Source organism: Natrix helvetica (genome assembly GCF_964273705.1).
Source record: "Natrix helvetica genome assembly, chromosome: 1".
NCBI lineage: Eukaryota > Metazoa > Chordata > Lepidosauria > Squamata > Natricidae > Natrix > Natrix helvetica.
The window spans coordinates 46,558,562-46,577,334 of record NC_138548.1 but is presented as its reverse complement, the minus strand read 5'-3'; the positions used below and the strand labels follow the sequence as shown (position 1 = coordinate 46,577,334).

The 18,773-nt window shown below is 36.4% G+C and overlaps 1 protein-coding gene across 1 annotated transcript in view; it reads right to left on the bottom strand.

Moving 5' to 3' along the window:
- Positions 1 to 334: 334 nt before the first annotated feature.
- The window catches only part of TRIP11 (thyroid hormone receptor interactor 11), a 45,104-nt gene continuing 26,665 nt past the window's right edge, over positions 335 to 18,773 (bottom strand). The window contains exons 11-20 of the mRNA XM_081939577.1: positions 18,584 to 18,724; positions 18,301 to 18,494; positions 17,920 to 18,083; positions 15,827 to 15,930; positions 14,410 to 14,509; positions 8,003 to 8,084; positions 6,097 to 6,211; positions 5,606 to 5,731; positions 3,735 to 3,867; positions 335 to 1,868 (exon numbers count right to left, since the gene is read on the bottom strand). Of these exons, the coding sequence (XP_081795703.1) occupies positions 1,660 to 1,868; positions 3,735 to 3,867; positions 5,606 to 5,731; positions 6,097 to 6,211; positions 8,003 to 8,084; positions 14,410 to 14,509; positions 15,827 to 15,930; positions 17,920 to 18,083; positions 18,301 to 18,494; positions 18,584 to 18,724 (1,368 nt within the window). The 3' untranslated portion in view covers positions 335 to 1,659. The remainder of the gene's footprint in view (positions 1,869 to 3,734; positions 3,868 to 5,605; positions 5,732 to 6,096; positions 6,212 to 8,002; positions 8,085 to 14,409; positions 14,510 to 15,826; positions 15,931 to 17,919; positions 18,084 to 18,300; positions 18,495 to 18,583; positions 18,725 to 18,773) is intronic.

The window sequence follows — 18,773 nt, the reverse complement described above, 5'->3', positions numbered from 1 at the left end:
CATCTAAACTAAAGCATTTAGATGCATCTAACTACATTTCATGATTCACTTTATATTTAAATATCAATTCAAACAACAGAGAAGAAAATAAGCATGGCAGAAAACAAGGCTCTAAATTAAAAAAAACCACCTACCCCAAATCCAAGGTTTTATTAAAGAACTTTTGTTCATTCAACATAACATTGTTTTCTACTTCCTTCCCCTTGTTCTACCACCCACCAATCCCATTTACTCCACCATTATATATTTTGAAACATAAGGGGTTTTGGGGAAGGGGAGGGATACCCCTCTTCAGCTGGTATAAGCCATTTGACAACAAGAATAACTAACTGGATTTGATGCAAATTTTTCATTTAATCCTAATCATAAGAATAATGTCATAGTTTTATGGGAAAAAGACATTTTGTAAAAATGTGGTGGGTCTCAAATAATTTCTCCAAAAGGAAAAGAACAAATCTGTACAGATAGTTTTGCAGAAATCTATTTGTTCTTATTTGGGCTTATTTACATATTTGGATTAAGCATCATCCCTCATTGCAGCTTTATACATATATTCATACTTAAATTCTCACTGAAACTTATGAATATAAATGATTATCTCTTAAATATACATTGTAAGTCATTACAGTACTTTATGTTAAACATTCTTACACCAGGAATTTACATATCAGGTTTCTAAATAGTGGTCAACAACTAAATATGGTCAGCAGAAAACGGAAAAATGTCCACAATCTCCTTAATGCTCTTAATGTTCATTTGGAAAGGGCAACTCATAAATAAGAATTCAAAAGCATTTTGCACAAAAAAATAATGGCATTTATAGTTCTTGCAGAACTTTAAGAAAGCATTTGTTTTTACAACCAATTATATCAGAGTTCAAGAATGGTGTGTGTGTGTGTGTGTGTGTGTGTGTGTGTGAGTTTGAGGGGGGGCAGAGAAACAGAGACAAAGACGGAAAGAGAGAGACAGAGAGAGAATGAAGACAAAACTAACACCTCCTAATGTATATGTTCTATCTCATATTACTTAGCCATCCAGAGATGACACTATCTTGTTTTTAATATTTTATGCTCCCCAAATACACTTGATCAGTTGATTCATATTCCTTTATAATTTCTTTTAATCCAATTCCGATCACAAAAATATTCCAGATTGATTCTGTAATCGGATAATGTGCAATTCCTCATTTAACAGAATTCTGCTCCAGATTAGATCAGAATCTGACTGAATTGGGATGTCACATGGAGCAGAAGATAGTTCCTGCCTGAACATTCCACGCCCTCTAAGGTGTGAGAGGGAATAGCTACAGTGGTATTTTACTAAACCAGATGAGTCTTCCAAACCATCTATTTCTATCACCATCGAACTGGATTTATACGTACATAAAGACACATTAAAATAACACAAACAGCAGATGCCTATTGAGGAAAGGGAAAGGGGGAAAAATTGTGATTAGACTGACAGCAGTATGTAGAAACTGGTGTTGCATAGTTGAAGAATTATGAATAAAAGATTTAGATAGCCAATACTTTTTTGTTTTTACCTGTACAATGGTTTACTTTTAAAGTTATTGAAAATTAACAACTTTTACAAAAGGCCTCTTTGTGATCAATACAGTATAGTATATTTAAAGTGCTTTCCTCTTCAATCCATCCAAGTCTATTGCTTTAATAGGTCTTTTAAAACTGCACCTGCACTAGCATCAGGTGCTACTGGCATTGGGGTGAAGGTGGGCAAGGCATCTGAAATAGGTTTCATAAGCAGATGCCCAGATCCGCTAGTTCCAAGATTAGCTGGAGAGATGAATGGGACTGCTGCTGATCGAGGCGCAAGGAATGGATTTATATCTTGTCTTCGACTGGTTGAGCCTGTTGCATTTAATACAAAACACAGTAATACAATTAATTATTCAACAACACACAAGACATTCTTCACAACTGCTTTGTTTTCAATTTACAACTCCATATTCTGTTCTTTTATCCACCACAAGACCAATTTAATCCTTTCTAAAGATTTAATAGGCGGACATTAATAACACATTATTATTATTTATTTAGTTTATATCTCACATTTCCATTTGAATATTGAGAATGGTATGCAAAAAATAAAGAAATACCTCCACAATGACAACACGTAAATTATAAATTTTACAGTAAATTAATTTAAAGCCTGGGAGAAAGAAGAAACACCTTTAAAGATTTTCCTAGCACCAAAAATATGAGGGACAAAACCAATATACATTTCATATACATATACAGGCAAATCATAATAAAGTAAAAAAAACCTTTTATTTTACAGCTATTTGAAGTATATAACTAAATGTACAGAAAATAATGAATAATGAAAAGTGAATTAACAAAAAAAGTATCATTTAAAAAATATAATCATATAAAATTTAACTATGAAATTGAATTGTAATTTTGTAATGCTGAAACCTGATGAAAAATGTAAAGTTAATGTTAAATGCTTCTGGTGATTCTATTACTATGAAATTGATAAAAAAATTGATTGTATAATGATACTGATAGTTAATACAAGACTTACATTGGCCAACAATTTAATTTTGGACTTCTGTCTGAATCCTCGTTTGTCTAGTCTTTTTGAAACTAGTCATTTATGTTTCTGGAATCGGAATATTTTCATGTCGAAGTTATTTATTACACAATGCCATTAAGAGATCCAAGACAATCGGAGGTGGGTTTTTTGTATTGCATTCTCCCTGTCCATTTTCTGGTCCAAATGCCCTACCAATAAAACCAAGTCAGCTTTCAAGTCTAAAATGTGAAACAACTTATTTATTGTCCCAGCTGTGCTTTTTGAAGAGGCAACTAGACTTTTTGGCTTTTCTTTGAAGTCATTTTGCTTCTCACTCAAGAAGCTTCTTCAGAGCTTCGTACATTTGTATGAAGGTTTGCCACTGAGGCCTTTAGCTTTGCTTTCTCTAAAGAATCCGAACATAAACTTTGTTTTCTTTAAAACAAACAGAATTCACAAATACCAGTCACAAATCTTTCATTCATAGAAATTGATATGAGAAATGTATTTGTGGCTGACAATCTACTGTTAATATAAAAAGCAATCCAATTTCCAAACAATTAAGGGATAGAGAGGGTATATGTCTGGTTCTATAAGGCAACAATCCAATTCCTGGAATAGAACTTGTCTTTCCAAAGATTTAGCCAGACAAGAAAACTGGGTGATCGCCAAGCAAAATAGGGCTCTTTCACTATTATACTAACAGCAACAAGAGAACAAAAGGAATATAAAACATAAATGACTGAAAATACAAACTTTCAAGATAAGGTTTCAGACTGGAAATCTTTCAAGTTTACTACAGTAATTTAAAGCCAACATTCACAAGTGCTAAACTTTAGCAACTCTGCAACAAGCAATGTTCTTTTTACAGGGCCAAGCTTTTAATGTCACATTAAAAACTATATTCAATACCCTGTGTATTATTTTGCTGCCTTTGAAATGCAGATCATTTCATGACCCTGTAATAATAATAAAAATCAGAAAATTCATTTATAATGAATTTATTTATAATTTCTATGAGCTCATATCACACTAAGTGCAGGTAATAGAGTATTAAAAATTGTCATATTAGCATGTCTAAATCTACTCACCTTTCACCTTATGCTCTGCAACCATTTAAACAAATACAGCCTTAAAAATCCAATATAATATTATAAAATTCAATGTAATATAACATTTATGAAAATGGGAGACATTACCTGCCACATTGCTGGACGGACTAGTACTTCCTGTCATTCCTAAAGGCTTCATGTTATCAAGAGAAAGTTTTGGTGGGGGGAGAGTTGGGCATGATTCTGTTTCAAGGAACTTCACAAACAGTTCTGAGAAAGACTGAAAAGATGATCCCAATTAAAGTACTGCAAACAGTTCAGTACAAGACATGATGCGTTTCACTTGTTTGTTTGTTTGTTTATTGGATTTATATGCTGCCCTTCTCCCAAAGGACTCAGGACTTTTTACAACATAAAAAAACCACATATTACAAAAGTTAAAAAGGAAATTAAATAAAGTATCCAAAACCAAACCGAATTAATATTAACAATAACATTTTAAAAATTAGATTAAAATTAACAATTAAATTAATCATTTATTTTATTCTGTTCAGGTTAGGCTGGCTTGCTGGAAAAGCCAACTTTTTAGGGCGCGTCGGAAGGACCGGAGGTCGGGGATTATGCGAAGCTCTGGGGGCAGCTTATTCCAGAGGGAAGGCGCTCCCACAGAGAAGGGTCTCCCCCTGGGGGTCACTAGCCGACACTGTCTGGCCGACGGCACCCTGAGGAGGCCAACTCTGTGGGATCGCACTGGACGGTGGGAGGCTACTGGTGGCAGTAGGTGGTCTCGCAGGTACCATGGACCTAAGCCATAGAGCACTTTAAAGGTTATAATTACTACCTTGAATCACACCCGGAAAACAACCGGCAACCAATTACGGCCGCCTAAAAGGGGGGTAACATGGGAGCACCTAGGTACCCCCATGATAACCCGCGCAGCCACATTCTGGACCAGCTGAAGCCTCCGGGTGCTCTTCAAGGGTAGCCCCATGTAGAGAGCGTTGCAGTAGTCCAGGCGAGAAAGGATGAGGGCATGAGTGACTGTGCACAGAGCATCCCGATCCAGGAAGGGGCGCAACTGACGTACCAGACGAACCTGGTAAAAGGCCCCCCTGGTCACGGCTGTCAGGTGTTGTTCTAAACTAAGCCGCGTATCCAGGAGGACTCCCAGATTGCGGGCCCTCTCTGAGGGGGCTAAAATTTCTCCCCCTATCATCAAAGATGGAACAAGATGCACAAATCAGGATGATGGAAACCACAGCCACTCAGTCTTGGAGGGATTGAGCTTGAGCCTGTTCCTCCCCATCCAGATCCACACAGCCTCCAGGCATCGGGACATCACGTCGAGGGCATTGTTTGGGTGGTTTGGGGTAAAGATGAAAACTTGGGTATCATCAGCATATTGATTGAATTGATACTTATCAATTCAAGATGAGTTGCTTAAGAATTTGACACCTTCATTAAAATTTTGACAACTTAGTAGCTGATTCCTAGGAATCAATCAAGTTCCTGGATCATATGAAGGCCAATGCCCAAAAGAATATTCTTAATTTATCAAATTGTCTACCAGTATATTTACTTGAAAGGAAAGTAACCTGAGTTTATGATATTCCCTCTCTATTCAATACTTGATTCTGTTGCCAGATTTTCAGTTAACCTATAAATGTTACCCCCTCTAAAAGGATATTATTATGGAAATAATATTTCAATTTAGGTCACCATGATTATAGAGCCTATGAACAGAAAATCAGAACCAGCTGGGATTCTCATTAATTACAATATCTTTGTCACCTTGTGTTTTTAAAAAAATAAAAATCAACAGACATTAAGAAGAAAGTTCTGGAGCAAAATCCTGGATGAATTGTATATAACAAAAATTTATCAACAATGTAAATGTAAAATAAAAATATAAAAGTAGAGCTTCAACCCTTAAAGTCTAAGAGCAATGGCTCAAACATCAGCTTTTACAGCATAAAATGTTCTACATTTTCTATAGAGGAATTACTTAACATACTTACCCTGTTGAAAATCGATTGTTGGCTTGGTCTGAGAGGTGTGTTGGGGACACTTTTAGATTCAGCAGCTCTTCCGCCAAACCAACCAGTCACCCATTGTGTAACACCTTTGTGATCTTCAGTCAGTAACTAAAAAGCAATTTAAATCAAAAGGAAAAATACAAATTGGCTATTTTTCAAGTAGAGTATTAGACTTTTCTTTTTCATTATTGACAAGAAAAAACAATTTATGCTTAAAGAATGGAAATACTACATTGCTTCAGATTGCAAAATCTACTCTTCCATATGGAATACTATTGTTCTCCCATGTTTATCAGGATCTATAGCTAGAAAGTGGAAGAACATTTGTCTCAAAGGACTTTTTTTCTTCTCACTAATAATTAATTCAATGTGTGGCACTAGATTCATCAGGTTTAGCCCAGCATTTAAATACGAATAACAATTCATTGTTGATATTTAAATACACAAAACACAAGAGAGATAAAAAAAATTACCTGCTCCAGTTCATCCTTTTTTATTCCTAGGATACTTCCCATTAGCTTTAGTACCTCATGACGCTTATTCTTTGGAGTATGGAAATGCCCAATAAAAAGATTTCTCATCAAGACTCTATTAAAATGAAAATAAAACAAATGGTTTAAATCTGAGAAAAGAAGATGGGGAACGCATACAATATGTATTTTGCCATGATTGTGTATCTCTCCTAATGCTATTTTTAAATAAAAAGGAATATCAGTTATAATGTGGAGGCAGTTTTAAGAGGAGGCGAGAGAAGAGGAATGGAAAGGATTTCTAAATAAGAGATTAGAACATGGATATATTTGAAAGCAATTTTGACCCTGATAGGGAATGAAGGATGAAGATTATGTGTTCTCCTATTCTGTGTCAAGCACAGAACGGAAGCAGTGCATATACTATTCTTGTATACTGTCGCCTATTTGATGCACGTTATTTCAAGAGGAAATTGCTCTATCACAATTGACTTTGTGATAGAAAAGCCTGTTTCATGTCATAAGATTATACACTAACCCTAATTCATCTTTTCTGTGCCACTGATAATGTATTAGCCTGAGGGAAAATATTTGAAGAAAAATGCAAGTTTATCCCACTTGCACTAAAATTAACGGCTATCATGAAAAATATGAAGAACTTCCATGCAGAGCTTTGCATATATTTACTTGTAACAAACATCACATTTGATATGAAAATTAGGTAGGAACACAATACCCTAGAAGTGATTATGTGTGCCCTGTGCCTTCTCAACCATCTTAATACAGACATCAGCACTATGGTATTGGCAAAATAACATGTAATCATGAGTACCAGTAATGACACCTAATTATTTTGCTGATTGATTTTTGTCAATTAATCAAGTTTATGTAAAAGTAGTCATTACGGAAGAAAGTAACATACAGTATGTCCAAATAATCTGGTCCAGATTACAAAAAATTAAACTAATATTTTTAATGCTAAATAACTTTCCAAAAGAATGATCCTTAAAAGATCATGACAGGATTAGCATATGCCATTGATAAGCCGGAAATCACAAAAGTTCTATTCTGAGCACCAGCACAAGACTGCAGAAATAAAATACAGCTAATTTTTAAATCTTCTGTATTGATTAAAGTTGCAGTGCTTTATTTCTTCAACTAATTAAACTATTTAAATTAGTTTTCTTAAATTATTCCCTGTTAATAAAATATTACATTGAAGAAAAATGTCCTCTCTCTTCCTGTTTAAATTATTGTCATCACTCCCATTAAGAGCACTTTAATTAATTGGACATATTGAATAATGTATTTAATAGTGTATAATATTTAAAGCATCCTGCCCCATACATCCCTACGACCAATTCGCTCTCACAGAGAGGGACTCCTCCGGGTGCCGTCCACTAAGCAGTGCTAGAGGGCGGCGCCCAGGAGTAGGGCCTTCTCTGTGATGGCCCCAGCCCTCTGGAATGACCTCCCCCCCGGATATTAGGATTACCACCGACCTCCGCTCCTTCCGTTCAAAACTCAAGACCCACCTTTTTCAACTAGCAGGCCTGGCTCAACCATAGCTCCATTTTATTCCTCCTGGCAATTTTTAAACTTGTAATTTCCATTGGGGTTTTAATTTAACTTATTTTAATATTTATATGTTATTATAATGATTGTATTGTGTTTTATACCTCCTCCGTACAATGTGTAATTTTATGTGTTTTTATTTATTGTACGCCACCCCGAGTCCCTTTGTGGAGAGGGAGCGGCTAACAAATTTAATAAAATAAATAAATAAATAAAAATAAATAAAGACCATTTAAAAATTAGTTCGGTTTTATTTTTATGAACTCGTACTGGCTCTCAAACTAAAGAATTTGCATCTACAAGTAAAATACAATGTGGAAAAGCAAATACTCACTTATCTACTTTTCCTTCAGTGCTATTTATGAGGTTCATTAATTTATTTTGCGCATCATCCAACATTTCTTGTTTGAGTGCACCTAGAGAAAAAAGTTACGTTTATTGTATTAAGGAAGACATAAAGAAAAAGAGATGCATTAGTTGAGTCTTCAGCAGGAAAAAGATTTCTAACAATGAGATATGCACTAATAGGAATAAGTAAAAGCTACCATATACAAGCACATTTTACAATTTCTATTAATCATTTTATTATCTTAGATTTGTTTTTGTGCTGTGTTTTTTCACTGTCTAGAATCTGTCAGATTCTGTCAAACAGCAGGGTATACATTAAAGGTGTGAAATTATGAAAACCATTCAGCTTTGGTTAAATGAATTAAAATTGAGAAAATTAAGTTCCCTCCATAAAAAATGTGATTCTGATTAAATACATTAGTGATGTTGAAATTGTCTTTTTCCCATTTCATGTGCACGTCCAATCTCTTCCAGATGTTACCCAATGTCACAACTAGATATAACCCATTCCCTATCTAGTGGAGAATTGTTATTTGAGAAGATAGATTCTCAAATGTTGGCAGCATTAAATAAAACTGCATGAAGCAAGAGCGAGATTTTTTAAAAATCTCATAAATCATAGAATAAAAAGTTCACAGTTCTAACAAAGTCATTAAAAAAAGACCACCCTAAAACCCATAACTATAAAGCTAATGTGGTCAAGGGTGACATACTGCATTTCATAAACAATGTATTAAAATAGTGGCAAGAGTGTGTCATTGGAACACCAGGTTAAGGACAGGCTGTCATGGGGAAAAATCTATCCATGCTATTGCTAAAAGTCAAGTGACACATGATCAAAGAGATGAAGGAGCTGTCGAGTCCCAACTGAGTTCCAAACAAGTCTAGTTGACAATACCTCTAGTGCAGCAGTATAAACAATGCATCTCTAGAATAGTAATCAACCTGCCAACAAAAGTGCGTATAGTCAAGGCTATGGTTTTCCCAGTTGCAATGTATGGCTGTGAAAGTTGGACCATAAGGAAGACTGAGCGCCAAAGAACTGAGGCCTTTGAACTATAGTGTTGGAGGAGGCTCCTGCAAGTCCCTTGGACTGCAAGGCAGTCAAACCGGTCGGTCCTAGAGGAGATCAACTCTGACTGCTCTTTAGAAGGCCAGATCCTGAAGATGAAACTCAAATACTTTGGCCACCTAATGAGAAGGAAGGACTCACTGGAGAAGAGCCTAATGCTTGGAAAGATTGAGGGCAAAAGAAGGAGACAATAGAGAATGAGGTGCCTGGATGGAATCACTGAAGAAGTTTGTGTGACCTTAAATGGACTCCGGGGAATGGTAAAGGACAGAAAGGCCTAGAGGAACATTGTCCATAGGGTCGCGATGGATCGGGCATGACTTCACGACTAACAACAACAAAGAGTAATAAAATACTTAGATTTGTAGTTGACTCCTGTAAATTTTAGATAATACAATTCTATATGTGCCCTGTGCTTACAAGGTGAATTAATCTAATCAATAAGTATCTGCCTACCTCAATTTATTCTAACACAGGACGAAATTCAGAAATTGATATAATACTTTATCAATGACAAAATTGATTTAGACAGGACTAAATTTCAAAACTTCTGTTGACCCAGACGCTTAAAATATTGTCTTTCAATTTGTTAACCATTTATGGAAATTCAAAAACCTAAATCTAGTATGTCTTTTGTTTTTCCACAATTGTAATATCTGGTGCCAAAATAATCAATTTAAAAATCCTTCAGCAGTTCACGCCAAGAAAACCTTGTCTAGGAATGTTTTTGGCCACTATTCAACACGACATTATATGTTTTCTTGTGCAAATAATAGTCTTTGAATAAAGTCTCCATTACTTGAGAAAATAAAAAAAGTAGACTAGTTAAAGGTAAGATTTGATAGATATTAACCTCCAATCATTGTCATGACCTTTAACAGGGAGAAACGGTGTGTCATAGGGTAATAATTTCTGAACCAAGTTACCTTAAAGGGGTTACAGAATATGTCCAAAATCTGGGACCCACAATTCCCAAAGGAATGAAATTTGGGGAAATTGTAAATGCTTCAGTGCTATTGGCTGTTGCTGCGATCATGTGATCTTCATTTTCAGTGAATGACGGTACATATACGTGTCCCGGGATAATGTTCCAGGATCCAATATGATTTGGTCAGCGGGACCAAATATTTATTCTTCTAAGCTCTGAGCTCGTGCTTGAGCTGATCATCAGGGAAATTCTCTCTCTCCAGAATATGTGCAAATAGAACTGTCCTGTGCACATATTCTGGAGAGAGAGAAAAGTTTCCTGAGGATGGGTTCCAGCATGAACCCAAAAACTTGGAAGAATAAAACTTTGGTCCTGGTGACCAACTGAGATTGGAACTTTCATTTCAACGTTCCTTGAGAGTTTCCCAGCCAATCACCCAATCCCTTGCTCCCTCACTGCACAGTTTCTTGTGCAGTGGCTGCTGATCTCATGTGGCCGTCCAGGAGCAGCCACTTACCTGCCTGCTGACAACTGTTAGTGTTAGGCTTAGGGAAAGGAACAGGGAAGATTTCTGATCATCCCTTCCAGATTCCCACAAGGAAACTCAATGGAGAAGTTGGCAGGAACTACCAGTTTCTGTTCCCACTGGTTTTTGCCTGTCATTGCTGATTGAAGCTGTTGAGATAAGGTAATATCTCTGAAACAATGCCCATTAGGGCATGGGTTCTCTGGTACATTTTAATAGCTCTGAAACTATCAACAAACAGGCTAGATGGAGTATTGTTCTTCCTTTGTCTATTACACAGTAATTTACTGAAGTATTTTTGCAAATTTCCTCTTCCTATAGAGTGCAAAGTTATGGCATATCTCTGTGGGATAAACTTTGTCCTGTGCCCTGAATATTTGTTTATTCAAAAGGAGCACTTGCCCTTTTCCTTGGACTTAAAGCCAATAACTTCCTTACAGAATAGAATAGCTCAACTGCATTGACAGCTGCCAAACTCTGAGTTCAGGCACAGGTTCTGCTTGCTGCTGCACGAAGTTGCTTCACTGACCATTTGCAGGAAACGTAACATCATAATGTCCATTTCAATGTAATACTACTGTTGAGACAGGCCAAAAGTGCTTTAAACGTTCCTTCTTATGCCAACAAAAGGCAATATAAGGTGTATGAAAGGGGGACCTCATCACATCCATATCAGTGAGCTGTTCATCTCCAACTGGCTTGATTCGTTCTACTACAGAACGTTCCCTCCTGTCCAACTTGCCGGGCCATATATCTGTTCTGTGATCTTGCTTTTGAGAACGAAATTTCAGCCACTTTATTTGCTGAAAATATTGACATGCTGATCTACAAATCTCAGAATAAGATTTGATATGGCAAAGAATATCCCATAACTTAAAATATGCTGTGCATGCCAATTACAAGAGGGCAATTCAAAGGTAAAACAATGGGTATGAAGCACAGTGAAACTTGGCTGCAGGATGTACTATGTGCTTTACGTGCTAATATCCCATTAAAGTACAAACTGAAAGCACACAGCTGGAATTTAGGGCAATGTTTATGCAATTAAGCAATAAACATCACAGTTTCTTGTGCAGTGGCTGCTGATCTCATGTGGCCAAATCCCAAATTGCTCCACATCCCCAACTGCTTTACAGACCACAAATACTATTCTCACATCTAATGATCAAAGCAGCTGTCCATTACATGAGAGTAAGGTGAAATAGTATCTTGCTCAGTATAACCCAGATACGGTTTATACGCTTTGAACTGATTCTGATTATTGTAAAGCACTTTGATTTTATTCACTTTTCTTAGTAGAGGTAACTGCTTTCTTTAAAGGACAATAAACAAAACAGTTAATGTTTTTGAGAGCATTATTAAGTAATGATGAAAATACAATCTGGCTTTTTGCATGCTGTTCTTTCTCCTGTAAATATTCTCATTTTGGATTGCCAGAATCGTCATTCAGGAAATCAGCAGAATAACAAATGATTGCCATGAGAGGAGAGCTTTAAAGGCATATTTATTTTATAAAAAATATTGCCATAAAGAGAATTTCAGCTACATTTTATTAAAATACAAGTCCATATGAGTACATGTAAATTGCACTATTAAGAAACAATCTCCATCTGAGTTATGCAAAATAAGTTTGTCTGCACTGCTATTCTTACATATATATTTGCAATACTAAGATAAGCAGAATTAGCTTCATTTTTTGGGGGAGGAAATGTTTCTCTTGGCAAATCTTTCTACCGTCTGGCCAAGATGTAAATAAAATATATTATGACAGCATTTATCAACACTTCAGTATATTTAGTCCAAAAATAAGGAGGCAAAGTTGAAGGCAAATATGCACAAGTGGATTCACTATATTTGTACAGCCAAGTGCGTGCTTGAAATGGTTGTTTTTTAGTCTAGAAGTTTGTATTTTCTGAATAGAAAAGCTACCTAGTACACGTTTCTTCTTGTGAAAGGAGATATTGATACATATTTCATTGTATCAATATGATACTTGTAATTGTCATTACATTTTAGCAGCTGTGTACTACCTTTGGCCCTACCACATTTCTCTCAGCTTCAAATCCAGTTGTTTAACCAACATGGCCAATTATGACAGATGCTGGAAAATAGAATTCAGAAACACATGGAAGGTAACAGGCTGCTGACCCAACTTTAAATTAATGAAAGCACTTCATGTAGCAGGAACAATATTAATAGGGTCTTTTCAACTTCTGAAAAAGGTATGTATACTTTTTACGTATCTGGAATGTATTTCCTGACAGAGGAATGTAATGGGAGCAGGGATTAAACGGCACTATGGCACAAGTACAATGAATCTCAAACCAAATTAACACACACCTTACCTGTAGCAATATTCTTGGCTCTCATCTGCCCAATGAAGAAATTAAATATTTGTATTTGGAGAAGATAAAAAAAGTTGAAAACAGAGGATTTACTTTTTGATGAAATATTATTTATGAGAAATTGTTGGAGTTTGATCAGATTATATTCCTCACAAAGCAAGTTTCCAATTCCCATTTTCTTACAAAGACAAAATTCTTAATTTTAATGATCAATAGAATTTATGTGCAGTACATAATTAAGGAAACTATTTTACCTTACTTGTTGTTTTGGAAGTTTTCTAATAAAAATAAACAATGTCCAGAAAATATGTGTAATTTTCTAATGGTGTTCAGGGAAAAGTTAGCAATCAAAAAGGATCTTTTTATTTTCTATTAATGTATTCATCAAAGTATACGGAAATAATTCAATTGTACGTCCTCAAGATACAGAAAGATTCTTGACAGACTTGAACACTGGACCCTATCTAACTAAGTGAAATTCAGTGGTGAGAAAAGTAAGATTTTACATTTAGACAAGAAAAACCAAATGCGTAGAATAGGTCGTACTTGGCTCAAAAATAGTATTATTATCTATTATTACTATTATTATATCAATAATAATAGTAACCACTTAAATATGAGCCAGCAGTGTGCTGCAACTATCAAAAAGGCTAACATAGCCTCAGTCTACATTAACATAAGGATAGAATCAAGATCATGAGAAGTGTTAATACCACTTTATAATGCCCTGGTAAGACTACACGTGGAATATTGCATCCAGTTAATCGCCACGATATAAAAAAAGATGTTGAGACTCTAGAAAGAGTACAGAAAAGAGCAACAAAGATGATTTGGGAAATGGAGACTAAAACATATGAAGAATTGTTGCAGAAATTGGGTATGTCTAGTATAATGAAAAGAAAGACCAGGGGTGATATAATAACAGTATTCCAATATCTAAGGGGCTGCTACAGAAAAGAGGAGGTCAACCTATTCTCCAATGTAGCAGAAAATGACAGGACTTAGACATCTCGGGATTCAAGGAGAAGTTTATTGGCAGCCATGTTCAGAAAACTAGTCAAAGGCTAGTATTGCATGTTCTGAACAACCTTCATCATTGAAGCACGCATTCTTATACATTCTCAAAGGCAGCGTAACACGGAAACACTTAGCTCATTCCTGCTTGAGCAGGGGTTTCTATTAGAAGACCTCCAAGGTTCTTTCCAACTCTGTTGATCTGTTAAATTAAACTGTTACAGTATGTCTTATTCTGGTTCTAGAATTGCCTCACTGGAGTAAGAACAACATGGGGCATACTGTGGTTGTGATCAGTGAATCCACTACAATACTAATGAAGGAAGAAATATTTGTACAAATACAAAGGAGCTACTTATTTTCTTTTTCATTAATTGTAGAAAGTAAAATGACTTTTAAAGAGGAAGATTCAGTCACAGCTTTATACTGACATTTAACCTTAGTAAAATAGAAGATAGTTTACATACTAGCACTTTGTTTACAATTTTTTAAAAAATAATCTTGTTACCTTGTCTTTTAAATTCTTCAATTTGTTCTTCTTTCAGATCTAGTTGCTCTGTTAATCTTGATGCAGAACCTAGAGCTTCATTTGCTTCATCCAACCTTTCCTGTATGATGAGATGGATTGTTAAAGTAAGTTTACATGGTCATCAGAGCAAACAAAAAATATCTTATATTTCACTCTTATGGATCACACATAAACACATGTATTAATTTTATTAAAATAACTTGTTATAGGCAGTGAGTGCAAGAAAGCAGTGAGACATTTCCATCCTTCTCACAAATTATTTCATACACTGTTTACTCTTTCTTTCTAAATCTGTCATCTAGCATCTTGCTTCCTACAGTGGCGCTTAAAAGTTTATGAGCCCTTCTGAATTTTCAATATTTCTGAATAAATACATGGATTAAAATAGAACTTTTTGGCTTGAACGGAAACTATTATGTTAACAAAAGGCAACACCACTTTCCAGCATAATAAAGTTATTATGTTCATCTGTGAAGCATGGTGGTTAGCATATAATATTTTGGGCCTAATTTGCTGCCTCAGGACCAGGACACCTTGCCACTATTAATAAAACTATGAATTCTGAATTGTACCAGCAAATTCTACAGGAAAAATGTCAAGAGTATCTGTCTGAAAACTGAAGCTCAAGAGAAAGTGGCTCATGCAGCAAGGCAACAACTCAAAACAAGCAAGCTGTATGATTCAAGATTGGCTAAAGCAGAAAAAAAGTTAATATTTTAGAATGGCCAAGTTAAAGTCCTAACTTTAATCCTATAGAAATGTTAGGGAAGGACTCAAGGCAGACAGTTTATGCAAGGAACTCCACCAACATCCCCGAGTTAAATTGCTCTTTAAGGAGAAAGGGATTCAAATTCCTTCAAACTGATGTGCTAGATCAGGGGTGTCAAACTCGCGGCCCATGGGTCGGATGTGTCACGCGCTGGCCATGCGCACCCCCAGTTTAGCGAAGGGGAAAAGTCATGATATGTCATGTGATGCCAACGTGATGCCGCAAGTTTGACACCCTTGTGCTAGACTGATCAACAGCTGTTGGAAACATTTAGTTGCAGTTATTGCTGCCCAAGTGGGCCACACCAGTTACTGAAAGAAAAATCATACTTTTGCCACACATAAATATGTAAACTTAGATCATTTTCCTCCATAAATAAATGAACAAGTATAACACTTTTGTTTTGTTTGTTTAACTGGGTTGTCTTTACATAGTGTTAGGACGTGTAGAGAACAGATCATGTTTTATGTTGTATTTGTGCAGAAATATTCAAAATTAAAAAGAGTTCACTCATTTTAAACAGCATTGTACAACAACTGTTACTGTTCCTTAAAAAATTTATGATTCTTTTTCTTTGCTGAGTCAGTTTGAATAAACAAGCTGAGCTAGAGAATCATCTCAACTTACTTGCAACAAAACCACTTTGTCTTGTAACTGCTCTGCTTTCTTCTTCCATTCTGCAGTCTGCTTTTGGGCTTTTTGTAGCTCAGCTGAATACATGGCTTTCTCTTCTAAAGTTAAAATATGCTTATTTAGCTCTTTAAAACACATTCATTATTAAAATCAGATATTGAGAGAATAGCTTGTTCAACAGATTTAGTGTCACCAAAACGGTACACAGGGCTTACCATGAAGGTCCTTTTTTCAGAGTGAAGCCAGGGAATTCTGAAATGGGGCATATCATAGCTGTGTGTGTGTGTGTGTGTGTGTGTGTGTGTGTGTGTGTGTGTGTGTGATATCAGTCTCTGAGGAGGCAGCTGGCTTTTCTGCTGGAGTATTTTCTGAAGTACATTCCTAGCAAAAGATCTTTTGGCCAAGAGTTAAACATAGAGCTATATAAGGAATGGCACAAATACCAGATAACAATCCTACAAATGTTACCAGAGTGTCAAAAATGTCAAGGAGAGCCAAGCTAGCTGTGCCATCTTGTCAGCAATGCAACCATCTTGCCAGTCAGGGATATGATTAAATCAAACAGATAATCCTAGCATCCTTAAATGTTTTCACTGTCGGCATGTATGAACTGATTTTAGCCTTCCTAAACCAAGGAAGAACTTTGCAGCTAGCATGTCCAAGAGGGACCTTGTGGAAAAATAAGATTGGTGTTTTCAGGCCTAAGTTCTCACAGACTTCTCTGAATGGAATGAAGTGTATGTGTGTGTGTGTGGGTGGTGATTAGGTGTCCTTGCCCCTACCAAGTGACTTTTTTCTTTCCTACAATCTTCACCCTCTACAGCAGGAGTCATGAGAAAGATCCAAAAAGGTAAAGGACACACAGGAGGGATTGGTATGATATTTTTCCCCTTACTTCCTCTTTACTTGCTCCTCTGGCTACAGGTCCCAAGACTGGACATTCTGCTTTTCCAGTTTCTGCCAAGAGTGTGTGGACACAGGGTTGGACCTCCTCTGATATTAGGAACCTATTGCTTTCACTTCTTTGGAGAAGAGAAAGTCATTGATGCTTCACAAGGGACTACAGGTAGTCCTAGACTTACAACTGGTAGCTTAGTGACCATTCAAAGTTATGATGGACCTCCCCATGGCTACTTACAATCCAGTTCTGAAGTTCCCTGAGGTCATGTGATCGCCTTTTGGGCAACTAGTCCTCATTTACAGGAAAACCTGGCCACATTTTTGCCAGCATTTACTTCCTTTTTCTGGCAAAAAAAGTCCATGCAGACAATGGATTCACTTAACAACCATTTAACCACTTAATAACCACAGCAGTTCATTTAATGCCTGCTGCAAAGAAGATAGCAAAATTGGTCATCGTGGTACACACAATGCCTTGCTTAACAACTGGCATGACTTAAGTCCATAATTCTGGGCTCAATTATGGTAATAAGCTGAAGATTAATTGTATTGCCATTTTGATGGCAAAGATCCAGGAGGTGGTGGTGAAAAACTGGTGCCTTTGGTTTTCATTTCCTCTGGTGCCCAAGCCATAAAACATTCCAGTACTGATAAGAGGCACGTGATTTTTAATTTATTTGACTTAAATGGTTGCCAAATCAGAAAGAGTCAAAGTAATCTGCAATGTTTGACTTGGGAGTTTTGGTTTGATTGCATTGTTCTGAAGGAATAAGAAGAGGGAGATAAGGGAACATGATGCCGTAAAACTTTTAAGGAATTCCTGGACAGTGTATTTCTGCCTTTACTTTGTTAGTCATTGACCTGAGGTTATTCTAAAGGAAGCCCAGAATACAGCAAATGGAAAAAACAAACAAGCAAAATGTGTAACGAAGGTGAACTTTCCAGGTGGAGGTTCGGCAGAGTTCACAATGTGTCTAATCGCCACAAAAAAGGAAGTGTTGGAATTAGAGAACATAGACATCTGCTGCTACAGGAAGGAAACTTTTCTAGCCCTGCCCCTAGAGTGAATGGGATGGAACTTCCATTTTAAAATGCCCCACTACAGAAAAAAAAAACCAGTAATAAAATAGTGTTACATTTTTAGATTACAAGGAAAGACAATCATGGCCATGTATACTTCAACTTACCCCGTTGAAATTGCTCTAGCACCATCTGCAGGTTTGTGAGGGATATGGCATACTGTTTAACTTGGTCTTGGGAAAGTGTTAGCTGAAGCATAGTCTCATCTCTTTGTGCGGTAACAAGGTTCAATTGTTCTTGCAGAGATTCCACCTGCATGCTTGCCTGATGGCTTCAAATAAAATATAAATAGTATTAGAAATACTAATGTTTTATTTCCAATTGGTATTATCTTTTATTACACGCATGCGTAGTTAAAATGTTTGGGGAGGAGCCTTTATTATACTCTGCCCAGAGTCCATTATGACTGGGCCAAGTAACATGTCCTGCATCCGTTTTTTGAATATGTATCCATGCAAACAGCAGTTACTGAGGAGACAAACTATTACCTGACATTTTCCACTACGGTTGATGAAGACTGAAGCTTTTCCTCCAAATCGCAGACTTTCTTTTTTAGCTTTGATTCCCGATCCTCAGAGGCTAAAGCTTCACGTGTGGAGGTATCTTCCCTTTCCAAAAGATGATTGCGTAACCTGTCTAGCTCTTGATTTAGTCGCTGCTCCTTCTCACGTAAATACTGCACCTGCATGTGGATTGAAGCAATATTCTTTCAGTTCCTTATGTTACTGTCATCTATGAATCACTCCCTACTTTCTTGCACCCTTTATTTACCTCATTCTGTAGCGCGCTAGTCTCCATTTGTTTCTGTTTGAGAGCCAACATGACTTGGTCTCGCTCTTGTTGAAAGGCAACAGCTTTTTCATGCATTGACTTGGCTTCATTTAGCAGCTGGTTTAGTTCTCCTGTCTTTCCCTTTCACAAATAAAAATAACAAGCGGATTAAAGCTCTGGGATATCACGT